We start from the raw sequence: 18,914 nt of genomic DNA on the forward strand, positions 1-18,914 counted from the left end.
GCTGTACCTTGGTCATGCACGCTTGGGACGCCTCCTTGTCCAGAAGTGCCAGTGCCGTTTCCACGTGGCCCTCACGGGCCGAGATGTGCAGGGGGGTGTGCCCGGCCGTGGTGGCCAGGTTGGGGTTGGCATTATTTTCCAGCAGGAGCTTCACCATGTTTGCGTGGCCGATGCGAGCTGCACAGTGAAGTGGGGTCTGGTCATCCTGGAACCCGAAGCCAAAACAAAGAACAGGGAACGCTAAGGTTACCTGACCTAGCTCTTCATTTTACAAAGAAGGCAGGTGAGGCCCAGAGAGGTTAACTGACTTTCTCAAGCCCACACAGCTAGGAAGAGGAAGAGCTGAGATGCAAGTCTCTGAGTTTTGGGAACCAGTATGTTCTGTATTATTTAATCCTTCCAACAAACTTTCAAGTTAGTTGTTATTCCTACCTAATTGCCCAAAGGCTCAGCCTTCCCATTTGTAAATTGGGAATAATGGTATTGCCATCATAGGGCTATGGTTAGGGTCAAGCGGACACCATATGTAAGACGTTTCACACCACGTTTGGCACAAACTATACATCCTGGTTGCTCTCAGGGGCAGACCTCGGAGATGCTGTGGGCTCAGTTCTAGATCACCCCAATAAACTGGGTATCACAGTAAAGTGAGTCACACGAATTTTTTTGGTTTCCCCGTGCATATAAAAGTTATTTACATGGTATTACGCACCATTATGTGTGCCATAAAATTATGTCTAAAAAACTACACATACCTTAATTAAAAAACACTTTACTGCTAGACGAGACTTCCCTGGTGGTGCAGTGGTTAAGAACCTGCCTGCCAGTGCAGGGGACATGGGTTCAATCCCTGCTCCAGGAAGATCCCACATGCCACGCAGCAACTAAGCTCGTGTGCCACAACTACTGAGCCTGTGCTCTAGAGCCCGTGAGCCACAACTATTGAGCCTGCGTGTCACAACCAGTGAAGCCCGTGTGCCTAGAGCCCGTGCTCCACAACAGGAGAAGCCAGCGCAATGAGAAGCCTGTGCACCGCAACGAAGAGTAGCCCCCACTCGCCACAACTAGAGAAAGCCCACACGCAGCAACGAAGACCCAATGCAGCCAATAAAAATAAATAAATAAATAAATAAATACTTTACTGCTAGAAAAAATGCGAACCATCTGACAATGCGGGGTTGCCACAAAATTCTAAAAAACACATTACCTGCAAAGCGCACTCAACAGAAGGGCAGTCAAATAAGGGGATCTGTACTGTCTCCCAAGTCCTGTCTGGGGGCCCGCTTGTCTTTCTGTCTGAAGGCTACCTTGGTTTTCTCTACACCAGGAGTGATGGGAGGGTCAGAACTAGGGAAAGATGACTTTTCCTCCCAGCCCTGCCCCTTCCTGCTCCCTCGGAAGCTGAGGGGGCCGGTGGGTGGGGTCTCTGTGTTCCTGGGCCCAGTTGGGGCCCCTCCCTCACGTGGCCCAGACCCAAACCACAGTCCTGACACTAAACAGAGACTCTGTGGCCTGTGCGGTAGGAAAGCCTGATCTTGGCCAAAGCCAGCTTGCAAACTCAGAGGCTCTTCTTACTCTTTGCTCGCTCGGTCCTTCAGAGATGCCTTTTACAAGGAAGGGGCACCTTCCACTTTTAGATCAAGCAATTCCTGACTGATTTTCACCGACAATGCTGTCTTCAGAAAGTTGCTTCTCTTCTGATATTGTAACTGTAACCACCACGCAATCTTTCAGCCCCCAAACACTGCTTCCTGGCCTTTTGTGGATGCCAACACACCTCTGCCTTCTCAGAACCCCTGCAAAGCGGAGCCCGAGCGTTCAGTGCCACCACGTGGGTGTGACGAGGAATCTCAGTGCCACGAGCCCTGCAGCCCGGTCTCCGATCAGGGAGGATTCCTCCTCCTTCGCTTGAATTGCTTACATATGGGATTCCTCCTGCCTCCAGAACTCACCTTGGCCTTGGCATTGACTTTGGCTTTGTGCTGGAGCAAATATTTGGCCACTTCCGTGTGTCCTGCTCTGGCTGCCATGTGTAGTGGGGTCTCCACTTTCTGTCAAATAACAAAATGATGGAAGTGTTAACACACGCTGGCTTTCCCAAAGGGCACACACAGAGCTCCACAGTGCCAGCCTGGAGTAGCTTGGAGGGCTTTCATTCAAGAGGTGGAGTTGCCCCAGCAAGCAACTTCAGCCTTTATTCTGCCGATACCTGGGGTGTGTATGTGTGTGTGTGTGTGTGTGTGTGTGTGTAAGATATATTTAAAGGTAAACCCCAGAGCTAAGGAATGTTTAAGAATGTACATGTATTCCCAGGTAACACTTACAGAAATTCCCAAATGACTATCCAAAATAAACCCCCCAAGAGCTACAGATCTGAGACAAGTTTAACTGGGAAAGCGCCAGTATATACAGATGTCCTCCCCAAGTCTGAAGCCCCTGCTATTCTGAGAACTCTACTTCTACCCTCGAGAGGAGGGCTTGGGCTCACCGGCAAGTGCTCACCTCTGAGCACCCAGTTCACAGGAAGGCCTTGCTCTCCCCACGGACTTACCACGTTGGAGACATTGGGCGACGCTTCCCGCTGCAGCAGGCTCTTCACGATGGGCAGGTGCCCCATGAAGGAGGCCACGTGGAGAGGTGTCAGGCCAGACTGGAACAGACCAGACAGGAGTGAGATGGGGTGGGGGGGGGGGCGCTTTCCCACTCCTCCAGAGACACAGCCGGATGGATCTTAGCTTTTTCTGCCTCTAGGTGCTCCAGAACAATCTTCCAAGGAAAGGGAATTCTATGAAATGGGTCTGCTTCCAGGAAAAGGGCCAGAGGGAGAAAACACCACTGCGAGGTGATTCCACCCACGTGTATAACTCACAAAATTGCATCTGACCTTGGACAGCTCCCTGAGATCTGACACAAGCTCCCGGTCTTATCGACCCCTTATTATGCGAACATGCACGTGCGCGCGCGCACGCGCGCACACACACACACACACACACACACACACACACACACACAGCCACAAAGAACAGCTCTCAACATGACTATTGGAAGAAGACCCGCAGAGACCGTCCGCTGGCCCGCCGAGCCTCTCCTACCTCGGTGACAGCATCGATGGAGGCCCCCGTCTTCAGCAGCAGCTCCATGACACGGATGTGGTTCTTCTTGCAGGCGATGTGTAAAGGGGTAAAGCCGTTCTGCAGCCCCACACAAAGGGAGACAGACAAGCAGAGGCTTACTCACAAGCCCAGGGAACACCCAGACCGCCCTGCTGGTGAAAAGGCAGCCCAGCCTATCAGCAGTCCCCACGGACCAGGACGTCAGTTACTGCGAATCAAGGCAGAGGCAGGTGGCCCTCACTATGCACCAGGCATGGTCCTGGATATGTTGTCTGTAAACCCTTTCTTAAAAATTCAGTCATATTTTTGGATGCACTGAAAAAGCCTGCTCTTTAAAGTTTCCTTAAGGGGAAATTTACAGTAAAGAGAACTTCTGTGAAGCCCATCACGTTCCGATGTCCCTGGAACTGCAGATCAAACGGATTTCTCAGCCCTGCTCTAATGTGATACCCTAGGATGTAAACTCCACGGGGACAGGGATTTCTGTTTGTTTACAGGGTTTTGTCTGTCCGCTTGTGTTTTTCCAGTACTTTATCCCCTAGGGCAGTGGTTGCCATGTGGGGGGAGGGGATTTTGTCTCACCAGCCATGCCTTACCCTGGGGACATCTGGCAATGTCTAGAGACATTTTTTTTTCTTTTCAAGGAAAGGCATTTTATTTTAAGTACAGCAGTATGTACATGTCAATCCCAAACTCCCAATCTACCCTTCTCCCCATCCTTCCCCTCCCCCGTAACCATAAGTTCCTTCTCTTAGTCTGTGAGTCTGTCTCTGTTGTGTAAATAAGTTCAATGGTATCATTTTTTGAGATTCCGCATGTAAGCGATATCATATGATATTTATCTCTCTCCGTCTAACTCACTTCACTCCGTATGACCATCTGCAGGTCCCAACGAGGGGAGGAGTGCTGTTAGCGCCCAGCGGATGGAGGCCAGGGACGCTGTTAAACATCTCTTCCCAGGCCCGTTGCCCCACAGCAAAGAATGTCGGGCCCCAAATGTCAGTAGCACTGAGGCTGAGAAGCCCCAGATAGTGCCTGGCACGCGGGGAGTGCTCAGGGAAAGCTTTCTGAACGAATGAACGAGCCATCTTTGCGGGCTGGAGGCTGCCCTGCCTCCTGAATTCTCCTCCTCTGGGAGTGGGCAGAGAGGAGACGGCAGGGTGGCGGGGGCAGGCTCTGTGCAGCGCTCCGGTCCCCCCAGAAACTTCCCTGGGAGCCCCCAGCCTGGGGCGAGGGAGAGGAACCACAGTCCCAGGAGGGAATCTGCTTCAGGCCTGAATGCACTCTGCTCGCGCACCGCGGCCACGGGGAGCCCCCCTGCAGAGGAAGGACGCTGAGCGGAGCCCCTTTCACTCGCCCCCAGAGCAGATCCAAAAGCCAGACGTCACGGTGCCTCGGCTCTGGGCTTGGACGGGAGCGACACCCCACATACGTACCACGGACGCTGTCTGTGAGTCAGGTCTCCTGGGCCCGAACCCACCCGGACCTCAGCCGGTTACGGGGGCTCAGTCGTTATGTGTGGGATGCGGCAGGGAGTGAGGTCACGTCCGCCTGCGCGCTGCCACGCCCCCTGGGCCTCAGCACCCCGACACTGTCCCCGCCCTGAGTCTCCAGGGCAGCTGCCGGGGGTCTCAGCCACACAGCTCTGGCCCTAGCCCTTCCGGCACCTTCTCCGATAGCCTCCCACTCACCAGGGCTCTGGAGTTGGGTTTGGCCCCTTTATCCAAAAGGACCTTGGCCACCCTGTGGTGGCCGCAGTGGGCGGCCACGTGGAGCGGGGTCAGGTGGTCCAGGGTGATGTCGTCTATCTCTGCGTTGTATTGCAGTAGGAGTCGGACACAGTCGAGGTGGTCTCCCTGAGCCGCCATGTGGATAGGGGACAGGCCATTCTGGTGACAAGGGAAACAAGGAATTGCAAAGGCCACGAACACAGAAATGCAGGGCAAGGATCCAACCTCCCTTCTCACCTCCTGCCCGCACAGGGGCCTCCGCGTGGCTCCCGGCTGAGCCTGGTTCATCCCGGCCTCCGCGCTCCTGCTGGTCTCTGACTGCAAACCTCCTCCTTCCCATCCCGCCAAATCCTCCAGGCCAGCTCCGGCCAGGCCTGCCTCTTTCACGAAGCCTCCCCTGGCCACCCTCGACCCCTGTGGGCTTTTTTCATCGTACCCCTCACTGGGACCTTACTCATGTATTTGCCAAATTGTTTTCGTAATTAACTTTTCAGGTGTATGTATCTCCTCTCCTTCCTTAGAAGCTTCTTGAGACCAGTGACGGTGCCTAGTATCTCTTACACACCCCGTGCGCATGTGTAACACACACAGTGGTCCCTAATCAATGTGGTCTTGAATGAATGAACGACGCTAAGATGGAATTTGGATCTAAAGCCCTCTGTTCTTTGCCCCTAACGAGTGCACATCACTTTAAAATTTAAACTGGTAAGGATCCTCACTGTTTCTTAGATAGAAATTTATTTCAAAAAATTAAAGACAGAGAAGACTCACTCACTCATTCATTCAGACATTAATTCAGCAAATATTAAGAGATTGAGTGCACCAGGTATAGGATACACTCTGGAGAAACAAAACAGACAATCCCAGGCCAGGGAAGCTGGCAGACTAGTAGGTTAAAGATGGGAAAGAGATACATTGTTGCCATTCATGTGGTGACATCAGGAAGGCGTGATAAAGCACAGAGGAGCAGGGGAGGGTGGAGTCACGATGAGGGGGACATGGGGAAAGAAGGCTTCCCAGGGAGGTGATCCCTGAGCTAGGACCTCGCCAGGAAGATGACGGGAAGAGCATCCCACAAAGGGAACAGCGCCTGCAGTGCTGCAGAGGCAGCCACCCTGGCACCAGGGAGCTCGGTGCATGGAAACACACAGGAGGCCGCAGAGGATGGGGCACGGAGCTGGACTCCAGGGGCAGGCGGGAGCTGCATCATGAATGCCCACGAGCGAGGACACTGCGACATTAGGTTTTAGGAAGAGGCAGCTGAAAGAAGGACTTTCAGCGAGGGAGAAACACAATCAGGTTATTTGGATTGAACTGTGTCCCTCAAAATTCACACATTGAAGTCCTAATGCACAGGACCTCGGGATGTGGCCTTATTTGGAAATAGGATCAGTGCAGATGTAGTTAGTTAAGATGAGGTCACTGGTATAGACCTTAATCCAATATGACTGCTGTCCTTATAAAAAGGGGAAATGTACACACACACACACACACAGACACGAAAGCCTGGGCCGTGAACATGACCCAGATTTCAGAGAGCTCCATCCAACACTCATCTGATCATCCATCAGGAAATAAATTGCTTTCATGGTGTGGAATCTTATGACAGGGAGCTGCTCACAGAAAACCTCAGGAGCGACCCTGAGTGGGTCTGGTTTCTGCCTTGCTGTTTTGACCACCTTCTAAATTCACCCCAAGAATGAGGTAGAGGGGCTGGAGGAGGTGTACACAGCACCGGGCGGTCTGACAGCTTTAGTCCCAGGAAGATGCAAGACCTCATGTTAGAACTGAGGGCTAGCCTTTTGCTCTGGTCCCGAAAGGACCTTGGGAAGAACCGTTTTGTGTTCTTTTTAACATCATCTGGTCTATCCCAGGCTCTGAAGACACCCCAAGTGCTTAGTTCCTGTCTTTTCTGGAGTCAGGGTGAAAGAGATGAGGCCTGATCTCGAGCTGTATAGACAAATGACAGCCCGTGCATCAAATCCGGCCCACTGTCTGTGCCTGTCAATAAAGTTTTATTAGAACAGGGCTGCTAGCTCACACATTATCCAGGGCAGCTTCCCCACTGCAGTGGCAGACTTGAATCGTGGTGACATTGACCATGGCCTGCAAAGCCTAAAAATGTTTAATATCTGGCCCTTTAGAGAGAAAGTTTGCCGACCTTGATCTAGATAATAATTAGAGCTGAGTGCCTCCTGTGCGACAGACACTGGGGGCAACGTCACACACGCTGGCTGAGTTAGCAGTATTAGCAGCTCTGTTTCTCAGAAGTGGGATTCGCTCCCGGATCAGCCTGACCTGGAGCCCTGCCTACGAGATACTCCTCGCGGAAAGGAAGGTCGCACCTTGGTTTTGGCTTGGATGGGTGCCCCGTGGTCCAGCAGGATCTCTGAGATTCGCAGGTGCCCATTCCGAGCTGCACAGTGGAGAGGTGTCAGTTCATCCTTTAAAAGACAGTCAAAAAGAGACAGCCCCAGAGGACCCATCAGAGGCCGCGGGAGAGGCACTGTTCCAGCCGCAGGGGCACGGGAACCTTCCTGAAGGACCAGCGCCATGGAGCAGTCTGGTCTCCAGCTGCCCCGGCGGGCTGTTCCAGAGGCTGGACGCCCTTCCCTAGCTGGTCACGGAGAGCCCACGACCCGGGTGGAACCATGGCAGGCGGCACTCCCTCCCCTGGCCTTGCCACGCAGCTGGCAGGCACCCACCTTGGTCCTTGTTTCAATCTGGGCCCCGCGGTCCAGCAGAAGCCGCACCATGATCACGTTCCCCCTGCGCGAGGCGATGTGCAGCGGCGTGATGCCGTTCTGGGGGGAGGAAGGGACCGGTCAGGGCGCGCATCCTCGTCCAGGAGGCAGCCGCCTGCACCCCACTCCCCCGTGCCCCTGCCCCAGCCCGCCATTACGGCTCTTCTCGCCTAAGAAAGATTTCAAAGCCTCTGCGGACACCCCAGCATCGTGGTTCATCACACAAGCTGGCCGAGCCCAAGTCTCCCAGAGTCAACAGCACGGGCTGCAGTTTCTTAGAAACCCACCCAGGGCTGTCTCCCCCGCAGGCGCGTCCGCAGCCCGGCGATGTCCTCGGTGCCATGAGAGGCGGGGGCTCTGCGATCTAGGCCCCCAGCCCCGGCACGTGTGGGGGACCCCGTCGGAGAGCCTCACCTGGGGGGTGAAGTTGACGCTGGCTCCCCGGTTCAGGAGCAGCTGGGCGACGTTGAGGTTCTCGTAATGGGCTGCGATGTGAAGGGGGGTGAATCCCGTCTGGGGCACGAAGGAGGGGGACAAGGCGTCACAGGCCACGTACTGTCACTTCTACCTCAGAATCAACCGGGGTTCTGAAGAGCCGGCAGGGCCAGAGGAGCCCCCGCAGAGGGCAGATTCGGACGGAAGGGGTCGAGGGACACCCCACGGCGGGTTACATCCAAAAGCGAGGTGCTGCCTCTGGGGACGCCCAGCCTCCGTGGTTCACGTGGACAAACCACGGACCACGGTGACCTCCAGCCCTGCAGGCAGGACCCATTTCCCCGAACGATTACGTCTGAAGAGATTTTAATGAGTGAGACGGGTTATGGGGTCCATGACCTTAATCCTCGGGACGATTTCAGCCCCTAAAGGGGTGCCGTGACTCAGCTGGGTGGCCAAGGCGGCCCTCTGACCCTCGGTGGGTTCCTCGTTATCCTTCTCTTCCTAAACCTCCCCCCACCCCTAATAATCCAGGCACAGTTTTCCAAGCAGAACCCTGTGACCGTGGGGTGGGGAGACCGTGTGACTGACTCAGTTCATGTCCATTCCCAGCAGGAGGGAGATGTTAACAGTCTAAGCCTGCAGGTAGTGAAAACCCTGAACAGCGTGTGCAGACGGCGGGCTGGCCAGGCCCCTGGGGGGCCCCTGCACCGTCCCATCTCCACGTGGGGGCCCCTCCCTCCCTCCTTAAATGAGGGGTGGCCAGGAAAAGAGCTGGAATAAAGTTCCAGAACACCACCTGGGGGTGGGTGCTACTCTGGCCAGGGACTCCTCCTGGCCCGCCTGGACGCCATTCTGGGTGACCCAGAGCCACACCAAGCACGTGTTCCTTGGTGTTCCCTGGGGATTTAAAGGGGGGCGTCCCCTGTGGCTCTCGGGTGGCTGGGGGAACGGCGGGCGCGGCAGGGCTGCTGCTTGGGGCGCACGCTGGAGCTTCTCTGCTCTGGGTCGCTTCCGGGTAACTGTCCGGGACTCAGTGGAGACCCTGTGGCCCCCCGGCCGGGGCCCCAGGATGCTCCCGGCCGCCTCACCTTGGAAAGCACGTCGGGATTGGGGTCGTTCTGCAGCAGCACCGCAGCCGTCCGCGTGTCGTCGTTGCGGGCCGCGATGTGGAGGGCCGGCAGGCGCACCTTCCCCTTCGTCCCGTAGTTGATGAGATGCGCTACCACGTTCTCGTGGCCCTGCTGCAGGGCCACGGCCAGAGGGGTGAAGCCGTCCTGGCCGGGGGAGAGGACAGACCCATTTGCTCTGCCCGTCCTGACCTCTCCGGTCCTCAGGGCGGGACACACGCTTTCAAGCTCAGGGCTCTTGCCCTCTGCCCGAGAAGATGGCCCTCCTCCACAAGCTCGGCGTGGATGCCACCTCCTCCCTGACACCTTTCTTGGCCCACTTTCGTTCTCTGCATCTCACAGCACCTACAGTAATTTTCCTGTAGCACTTATTTAATATTCCCTTGATGACTTGTTCCTAGTTCAAGTGCTATGAGAGCTTTCAACAGCCCGTCTCTTTGCCTCCCTCTCCCCCCACCTCCCGGTGTCAGGACCATGCCGTGAACTGACGGCCAACCATCATTCCTTCATTCATTTGACAAATATTACTGAACACCTACCAAACGCTGGAAACCATACCAGGCACCGAGGTTTCAACTGTGAGCTACTGTTATTAATCTCCTCGGTGTGTCGTGTACTAGGGGCACACGGCCCCCTGAACGTGCGAAGCAGAATGAAAACAGAGTCATCTAATCATTGAGTCACGTGATGCTAACAGTCAAGCGATGCTTTGGTTCCGTCTAGTCCCATTACAGCATTTCACCAGCAACAGAACTCAGGGTCACGTGACTTGTCCGAGGTGCACCTGGGTTCCTGGAAGGAGCCTTTTTCACTAAGGTCTGAGGCAGACCTGTCACCTCCCCCACCATACACACACGCACGCGCACCCCCACCTCTGCCCGGCCTCCAGCGTTGGTCACCGTGGGAATGAGGGGCTCAGCCCTGCTGTCGTTCCTCTGGCACGTGTCTGGGCATCCCTCAACGGCCACGACTTGGTCTCTTACCCCCTTGTAGGGTCCGACCGCGCCCAGAACACGGATCACGACCGAGGACGCACCCCAGGCCACGTCCCAGAAACACACGCCCCTGCGACCGTGTCCTCCCCACAAGAGACATTCAGCCACGAGGCCACGCCCCCGAGGTACTTACTTCTGTGGCGACGTTCTGATTAGCTCCGTTTTCCAGCAAAAACTTAACTACCTCCAGGTGATTCTCTTGTGCTGCCATGTACAGGGGGGTAAAGCCTTTCTGTAAACCCAGAGAAGAGCCGCTGCAATTCACCACACTCTGGACAGATGCTGAGACCGACGCGAGATCCTCCAGACTCCACGACAGCACTCCCTGCATCCTGTTTCCACCCAGGCCTTGGGGCAACCTCCCCGCCCGTGTCTCCAGCTGTAAAAACTCATGGACACTTTGCAGTGGCGTAGCAGGGTTACTGCAAAAGACCACCAGGTGGGGCGATCCCCCCAGAAGTCTGCTTCTGCCCCTCCCAGGATGGTCAGCCTCTTGGGCACACATCCCCTTGCTAATTTCACTCCCTTCTTCATCCCCCCACGCCCCCCTGCCATACACAGATGAGCCACAACTGAACATATTACATGGCTCCAGGAACAGGGACGGGGTCCACGATGACCCACCCCACCCCCATCGTGCTTAGAATGTCCGCTGTGAATCAGGAAAAAGCGAGAACGTGCTCGGAGACACCTGAATACACCTGGACCCGGCCACAGAGTGTGTCCGCCCAGGTGAAGGGGCCAGGCGGCCCCACTGCCCGGGGCCGTGAGCATCACCTGCGACTGGGCGTTGACATTGGCGCCGTAGTTGACGAGCTCCCGCACCACCTGGTCCTGACCCGCCAGGGCGGCGATGTGCAGCGCCGTGTTCCCCTTCTGAAACACACAAATCGGAAGACAGGAGGTTCCCAGGGGCCTGTCACAGGCGCAGGGCTGTCACAGGTGCGGGACAAGGGTGCAGGCTGCAGGGAGGCAGCGGGCTTCCTTGACGGCCCCGGGGGGCGGACAGCACACACGTGAGCGCCTGACCTGTCAGGCATCGTGAACGGCACTGGAAGCCCAGCGAGGGAAACTCCCCCCGTTCTCCTGAGAAATAACACCCCAGCACACGAAAGCCAGCTTCTCAGCACGGGTCTACTGCACGCGGGCTCGGCGTCCTGTCACTGGCTGATGGTCAGTGAGGATGCCCCGGGACACCTGCTGAAGGGCTGCCAGGCGAGCGGCTCCTTGCACGTCCAGCTCCTTGAAGGCTGCAGCTCTGCAGGACGGCGTGCAGCCCCTTGAGGCCCCAATCTCCGGGGACAAGGAGGCCGCAGATCCCGAAGGCCCAGCACCCTTGTGCCATTACGCTAACACCCACTGACCAAAGGCTGGACCGAAGGGGGCAGGGGGCGAGGGGAGTCAAGCTTCAGATAGAAGCGGGAAGGGTGGAAATAGGTAAAGGAGTGTGGGGGTGGGTAATAAAACAAACTATATGATGTATGTAGAAGAAAAATACGAAACTAAGTGGGGAGAAAGAAACAGAATCAAATCTGGCAAGGGAGAATACAAAGAATATGAAGTAAAATACAGCGAGTCACAGTTCACTAAGTAAGGGCGGAGAGAAAGGACAGAGAGAACAAACGCTAGAAGAAAATGAGGACCACGGCTGTTTTAAAGTAAACTTTTGAAAAGCTGAGAACGGAGACCAGGAAGCCAGGCAGGCTCTGAGAAGGGGGAGCGCGGAGTGGGGGGTGCATGAGGTTTCCGTGTGGATCTGTCCCGGGTGTTGGACAGCACTTCCTAGCTGGCCTCAGGTCCAGCAGGCGGCTTCTGTTTCCCGGATGCTGCCTCCCTGCTGGGCTCCTTCCTGCCCCCTCTAGCAGGTCCCTCTCGCCTTCGCCTTCGTGACCCCACAGGCGTTCCTGCTCCAGGAGGGGCAGGACGGCCCCACGTGACAAATTATCAAATAGGGACAGCGGCTGGATCCATCTTTCCCTCTGCTACTAAAGAAGCAGAGGTCTCATACAACCTCACTGTTTCTAGTTCAGACATACAGTTTTGTTTTTTTTTTAATTTATTCAATTGTTTATTTATTTAATTGGCCAAGTCGGGTCTTTGTTGTTGCACGCAGGCTTTCTCTAATTGTGGCGAGCGGGGGCGACTCTTCGTTGCAGTGAGCATGATTCTCTTGGTGGCTTCTCTTGTTGCGGAGCACGGGCTCTAGGCACGCGGGCTTCAGCAATTGTGGCACGTGGGCTCAGTAGTTGTGGCTCATGGGCTCTAGAGCACAAGCTCTGTAGTTGTGGCGCACGGGCTTAGTTGCTCTGCGGCATGTGGGATCTTCCTGGACCAGGGCTCAAACCCACGTCCCCTGCATTGACAGGTGGATTCTTAACCACTGCGCCACCAGGGAAGTCCCCGACATATAATTTTTAACGAAATTACCTGAATACTTGCTAATCCCTCTCAGGAAACCCGCCAAGCAGAGACTTCAAATCTAGTCCATCTGCTGGGGCCACCCGTCACTGGGAGCCAAGCGCCTTCCCCAGGGGGTCTGGGCCTCACGGGGTCTGAGCTCTGGGGCCACCTGGTGCTCCAGGGGGATGAGGTACCCCCACTGGCCACCGTTGCCCCAGTGCCCCAGGGCTAGGTTTCTGTCTCTACAGCGTGGCCTGGAGTGTCCTCTCAGTACCTCCCCAAGCTGTCTTTCTGATGTCTCCCTAAGTTCCATTTGATAAACAAAAGGGTTGTTCCTCAAATATCCGTCAGAGAATAAGTGCCAGAAATGAGTATATAGATGCTAATTAATCATGTTTTCTTAGAAGTCCAAAGAGCCTCCACTTAGGGACCTTGGCACCTGGGTCTGACTCTTGCTGTACCAAGAGGAACAGGGCTGTTGGCACCAGAACCTACTCTAGGAATCAGGACTCAGACCTCCACACCTCCCCACCTAGAAGAAGGCGTGCCGTGTCCATCCATTCATTCATCACACGCTGAGCACGTGTGTGTCAGGCACTGGGCCAGCTCCGGAGGGGCCTTCGAACATTTCTTTTCGTCTGACCCATCCTGCCTGAAGTCCCACTACAACAGGGCTCACCCCATATAAACCCGCGTGGAGGGGAGCTGGCCGGGGAGAGATGTGGGGGCCCGGCTGTGGGTCTCAGCCCACGACACCTCCAGAATCTGGGCTGAGAGCAGCCCCGGTGAGGAATGGACGCCCCTTCCACACACACACATGCACACCTTGCAAGGCTCAAGAAGAAGGCCCCCCCGGCCTCGGGTCCAGACTCACAGGGTGATGGGTTTTTCTCTGCCCCTCCCTCAGCCTGAAGGAACATGCCCTCAAAGAAGCAGGAGAAATTGCTTAGCTATATTTGGATCCACAAAGACCCAATTTCTCCCTTTCCAGGGAGTCCCAGAGCTCACGGAAGGGAGGGTGGCTGCGGTGGGTGCCCGAGTGGGGGAGGGGCAGGCTAGCGCTGCTCTGATCACCACCAGCTTGGATGCCGAGCTGGCCTCTGGGGGTGGAGATGGGAGGCAGAGAAGACATTTGTTTCACGCTTTTAAAATTTCTCAGCACCGTTTAGGAATCTATATTGGTTTTGGCTTTTCAGTCTTCTCTTTTTTTAATCTCACTCCTGCTTGTGAGACCCGTTACAATCCCCCAATCTGTTGTGACTTTGCTCTGCCCACGGTTTCAGCTTTGCCCTTTTTTTTCCTCCCTCTGTTGGGCCCTCGGAAACCACATCGACTTATACAATTTCTATAAATCACAAAGACACACCAAGGATTCGCTTGCCAAATACCAGTCAAAGGGGGAAATTCGGAGAGAGTAAACGTGCTGAAGCGTCACGTTTTTGCAGCTCTTGGGGGGATGGTAGGGGAAGGACAGCCGCTCTGGCCCCCACAGCCGGTCAGATGGCACCGTGCTTGTGGTCAGGTGGGCAAAAGCATCAGTAGAGAAATGACCACATCCCTTTCATCCACAGAAGAAGCCGGGTGGAAACAATTGGTATGTGTCACGGGGTTAGGAAAAAAGAAAAAAAAAAAGCCCTGTACACGTTCAGAAAGAGCAAGTCAGTCTGTTTCACCCGTGAGATCTTTTCACCTTTGGGAAATGACATGAAAATTACAGAATTTCACCTCGAGAGATGATTCTACCTTCATAATATTTTGGTAGCTCACTTCATAACCGTAAATTATATCTGTGCTCTACATGTTGTTCCTCTGGTTCTCTGCTCATGAGGCAGGAAAACGTTTGCTGCGTGAAACTGAAATCGGAGCTGTGTGTGAGACCGAATCGAATAAACAGCAAATGGAAAATTAGAGGCTGCGGGAACCAGCCCAGGAAGAAAAACCATGGGATGTAACCAAGGAAGAGGGAGAAGAGGAAACGTAGTAAACAGAGGTGATTTTTTGGTTTAGTTTTGTTTGTTTTAAAATGCTGACTGTTTGTTGCTTAGTAAACAAGTAAGATGCATAAGAAATGAAACTGATTTTGCAGCATGTAGATGCATCAATTTCATGACTGCAGTTTCTGGACCTGAGTTACTGGTCTTTACAATCTACTGCTCTGGGGAGAAATGTCCTGCTGTGAGAGGTGTGACGTCAGCCAAACACTTGGAGTAAAGAGAACGCTGTTCTGCTCGCTATTCAAGGGGACCAGTAAGGAGAGGAAATGGGTTTGGAGGTGACCAAGGAAGACTTGCTGGAGAAGGATGAATGAGGGGGATCTGGGCTTTTCTATAGCCCTCACGAACAACATAGTCACCAATATTTATTGATTTCTTCCTATGTAGACATTTTATACACACTACCACGTTTAATTCTAATACCAACTCTGCAACTCAGTATTATAATCTCCACTTTAAAGATGAGTAAACTGAGGCTTCTCACTGGCTGAGTAACTTATTGAAGGTCACAGAGCATGAAACATCTCAGTGAGGATTTGGACCCAAAGCTCCTGCCTGTGGATCTCTTAGCCTGGGAAAGCATGAAGCCCCCAGGAAAGGAGTTTTATTTTTAGATTTACAGTCTTGTGATGAGGATAAAGGCCCTCTGAATCCCTGTGGAAACGGGGTCTTGTGTTTTTCAGGTGACCTAAGGCGCTCACAGGACTAGGAAGTGATTGGAAGGACGAGAGAAGTTCAGAAGCAGGCTTGGGTTTCTGTCATGAAGGGCTGGCTTCTATGGCTTTAGAGTTTGGGACAGTATGTGAATTTTGATGGAAAGCTCCCATCCCCTGAGAAGGCGTACCTTGGTTGTTGTTTCCAGGATGATCTCTTTGTGCAGAAGTTCAACCACCATCTTCACATGGCCTTCTTTAGAGGCCAGATGCAAGCCGTTCAGCCCATTCTGTGAAGAGCAGAGAGGCAGAGACGATGGGGTTAGAGGGTCTGTGCGTCCTGCTGGTCCAGACAGCTGGACCGAAGCCCCTGTCTGCAAGGGGATGTGTAAAGGGCTGCAAGTGGAGACCCCAAGGGGTCCCAAGGGGACCCTTAAAATTCACATCTCAGCCAGGTTCAGGCAGCCACTTAACTGAGATGGTCTAACTTCAACCCCCTGGTTAATTTTTCACAGCAGCAACCAGAAAAATCAAACAGGCAACACCAAGGCATCCTAAACATTTGTAGAGCTAGATGTATATTTAGTAAGATAATATATTCTGAAATAAGGTCATATGAACACTAAATACCACCAACCACCCAGCTGTAAGATTTCCTCAACAGAAGAGTCAGTATTAAAATAGCCTATTGGACCTAGAGATTATCACACTAAGTGAAGTAAATCAGACAGAGAAAGGCAAGTATCATATGATATCATTTATATGCAGAATCTAAAAAATAATACAAATGAATTTATTTACAAAACAGAAACAGATTCACAGACATAGAAAACAGACATGGTTACCAAAGGGGAAAGTGTGGAGGGATAAATTGGGAGTATGGGATTAATAGATACACGCTACGGTATATAAAACAGATAAACAAGGATTTACTGCATAGCACAGGGAACTATACTCAATATCTTGTAATAACCTATAATGGAAAATAATCAGAAAAAATGTATATATATAACTGAATCATTTTGCTGTATACCTGAAACTAACACAATATTGTAAATCAACTATACTTCAATGAAATAAAATGAAATAGCCCCTTGGCCACCTTGGCATTTCAAATGTGACCAACGTTTGTCTGACAGTTACATTTTAGGGGGAAAGAGAAAAACAAGCAAGCAACCATCAGTGCACTCTCACTCAGCAGTAAAAGTCCCAGCTGCCCTGCTGGAGCTGCTCCCGGGCTCGAGAGAAAGAAGCCAGCTCCAGCCTCACTGGTCCCCCACCTGCGCCTGACCCTTCTGACCCTTAGGACTTAGATGTTTGAAACTTTCTGGCAAGAGCCTACTTCAAAGAGAGCTACTCAGAGCACACACAACTGGCTACGCGATGGAACTAGCTTTCAGTTCCAGTGGAGAAGTAGATTCCAGCTCCACACAGAGGATGATTTTCATTAGTCAGTGATCTCCATCTCCCCCTCCTTCCCCACCAGCAAGTCTCCCCTCTTCCTGCCTCCTCCTTCCTGTCTCCTATGCCGGTCAACTCTGTTCTTGCATCTCCCCTCTCAGGGGGTGCCCCAGGGCCACTGCGGGCTCTGGCTGAGAAGAAAGACCCTCGCCACCAAGGTGGAGGGGCTGGCTCTTGATGGTGTGGATGGAGGGGTCCCCGGTTCACCCATCTCTGCATCCCCACCATAGGGTCCTGAAACTCCCACTCTCCCTTTGTATCTGGGCATCATTTTCAGGAGATTCCAATTAAAACACAAATATTCTGCCTGGGAGGGGTCGTACATTAACCAACTAACAGATTAGTCCTATTGCTTTGCTAAAACTAGCAAAGGAAAGTACGGCGTGATTGCTGTGGTAATATGACACAAGTGTCTCATGACAGGAGAACGGAACATGTACAAGACCCTCTTTACATCGGGTCCTTGGTCAGGGCAAATATAACAGGCGCCTTAGGTGTCAGAGAACAGCCCAGGGTAGGCCTGAGGGAAACTTTACCTACCTCTTCTTTAGAACAGACCCTCCCTGCACCCCAAACACACAGAGTACAGTTGGCCAAACCTTTGCCACACAGCCAGGCTTGCTAGGGTCGGTGTGGGTGTAAGGGATGGGAGGTGGGTGATGGGAGAGCCCGTTGCAATATTTCCCCTGCAAATACCTGAAAACCTCCATTAGATTTCTTCCTCTTGCAGATTTTGGACACCATGAAACGTAGGGTCCAAAGCATTGTGAATAACCCACACCCCAGTGTAAATGAGTTTGTCAGATAAAGGCCGGGTTAGAGCCAGTTTTGATAACAGAAAGGGAGAAACTGGTTGAAGGCAAGACAGCTGTCTGTTACGAGAGGCATCTGGGGGAGGGGTAAGAGCTGGGGTGAAGTACACCAGGTCCCCCAAATCATTTTGCAAAACACAAACTTGCAGAAGAACATTTGTCAGGTGACCCCCTCTGGGTACTGGAGGCACTTTCTCCAGCTTTGCATCCTGCCTTTACCCCCGGGGCAGGTCTGCACAGGCAGAGGCCCCCTCCCTTCCCGGCTCTCCTCTTCACGCCCAGCAGCTCCCTGTCTGGAAGGCTCTGGACTCGGAGCACAGGCACCCTGTGGTTACGTGGGAATCCAGGGTGGGGTGCACCTGTGGGGGTCACAGGCTGCTCACTGCAGGGGACCCGGCTGTGGCTGTGGCTGTGGGTGTGCTGACTGCTGGGGTTTCAGTGCTGCCAGGGCTGCGGTCCCTTTCCAGGGGCAGTTGTTGGGCCTGAATGCCTCGACGCTGGGGAAGCGGCAGCTAATGTTTGCTGCTAAGGCCCTAGGGTGGCTGTCCCTGCTCTTTGGGGCCAGAGTCAGGATCTCAGTCCACAGGGATTCTAGACACACTGTCCACCCAGAGAATGCTGGCGTCCAAAGGGATGTTGGATATCCCTGGATGCTGAGGAACCTGAGGCCCAGAGAAGTCAAATGACTGTCTCAGGTCACACAGCCACATACAGAGTCAACCTGGATTCCCCAGGAAGAAAGGGCTTGGGTTTTGTCTTTGTTCTTTTTTTCCTTAACCCAAGGAACTAGTACATTTCTTTTCATCAGATGATGAAAGCACAGATTCCCTGTGTGATTACCAGGCAGCCTGGAGCGAGGGCTTGCTCAGTCACCCTGACCATCCATGTGGGTCTGGTCAGGACCGCTGTAGGGGGTCCCCAGGATTTGCTCGCTGCCCTGGTCCCTAGAAAGCCCCCCTGCTTCCCTCCCTGAGTCGCACACTGGCCTCCCAAAGCCGCACCCTGGCAGAAGGCGAGGAACCGTCTAAACAGATCTGCGTCTCAGCTTCCCTCTCAGATCCTGGTTCAAAGATCTTTTTCTTCCTTATGACTTTATTTTTCTCACTTTATCTTTGATTTGTTTGTTTCCAACATGATCACTCTAAATTACTTCCAAGTCCATTACTGTGATGATCTGAATCCAACACCCTCCCCACGGCCACAGAACAAGCCCCATGTGGCACAGCTATGACGAGTGTGCAAGAAGGCCCAGGAACCCAGTGCAGGGCAAAATCACACAGGGGCACAGCTGTGACGAACTCTCATCCCATCTACAGTTACCTCGCACGGAGCACGCACTTACTCCACTTCAGCAAACATTTACTGAGAACCTATTCTGTGCCTGGTACAGCTAGGGATGTCCCAAGCACAAACCCTGACCCTCGAAGAACTCAGTTTAGTAGAGAAA

General features: G+C 53.5%; 1 protein-coding gene across 1 annotated transcript in view; it reads right to left on the reverse strand.

Annotated features, from left to right (window-relative positions):
* The window catches only part of ANK1 (ankyrin 1), a 100,227-nt gene that overhangs the window by 57,063 nt on the left and 24,250 nt on the right, over positions 1 to 18,914 (reverse strand). Inside the window, exons 3-14 of the mRNA XM_057696688.1 lie at positions 15,386 to 15,484; positions 10,925 to 11,023; positions 10,281 to 10,379; positions 9,114 to 9,299; positions 8,002 to 8,100; positions 7,549 to 7,647; positions 7,189 to 7,287; positions 4,805 to 5,002; positions 3,093 to 3,191; positions 2,552 to 2,650; positions 1,953 to 2,051; positions 8 to 205 (exon numbers count right to left, since the gene is read on the reverse strand). Of these exons, the coding sequence (XP_057552671.1) occupies positions 8 to 205; positions 1,953 to 2,051; positions 2,552 to 2,650; positions 3,093 to 3,191; positions 4,805 to 5,002; positions 7,189 to 7,287; positions 7,549 to 7,647; positions 8,002 to 8,100; positions 9,114 to 9,299; positions 10,281 to 10,379; positions 10,925 to 11,023; positions 15,386 to 15,484 (1,473 nt within the window). The remainder of the gene's footprint in view (positions 1 to 7; positions 206 to 1,952; positions 2,052 to 2,551; positions 2,651 to 3,092; positions 3,192 to 4,804; positions 5,003 to 7,188; positions 7,288 to 7,548; positions 7,648 to 8,001; positions 8,101 to 9,113; positions 9,300 to 10,280; positions 10,380 to 10,924; positions 11,024 to 15,385; positions 15,485 to 18,914) is intronic.

This window comes from Hippopotamus amphibius, chromosome 10 (genome assembly GCF_030028045.1).
Source record: "Hippopotamus amphibius kiboko isolate mHipAmp2 chromosome 10, mHipAmp2.hap2, whole genome shotgun sequence".
In the NCBI taxonomy this organism is placed as follows: domain Eukaryota; kingdom Metazoa; phylum Chordata; class Mammalia; order Artiodactyla; family Hippopotamidae; genus Hippopotamus; species Hippopotamus amphibius.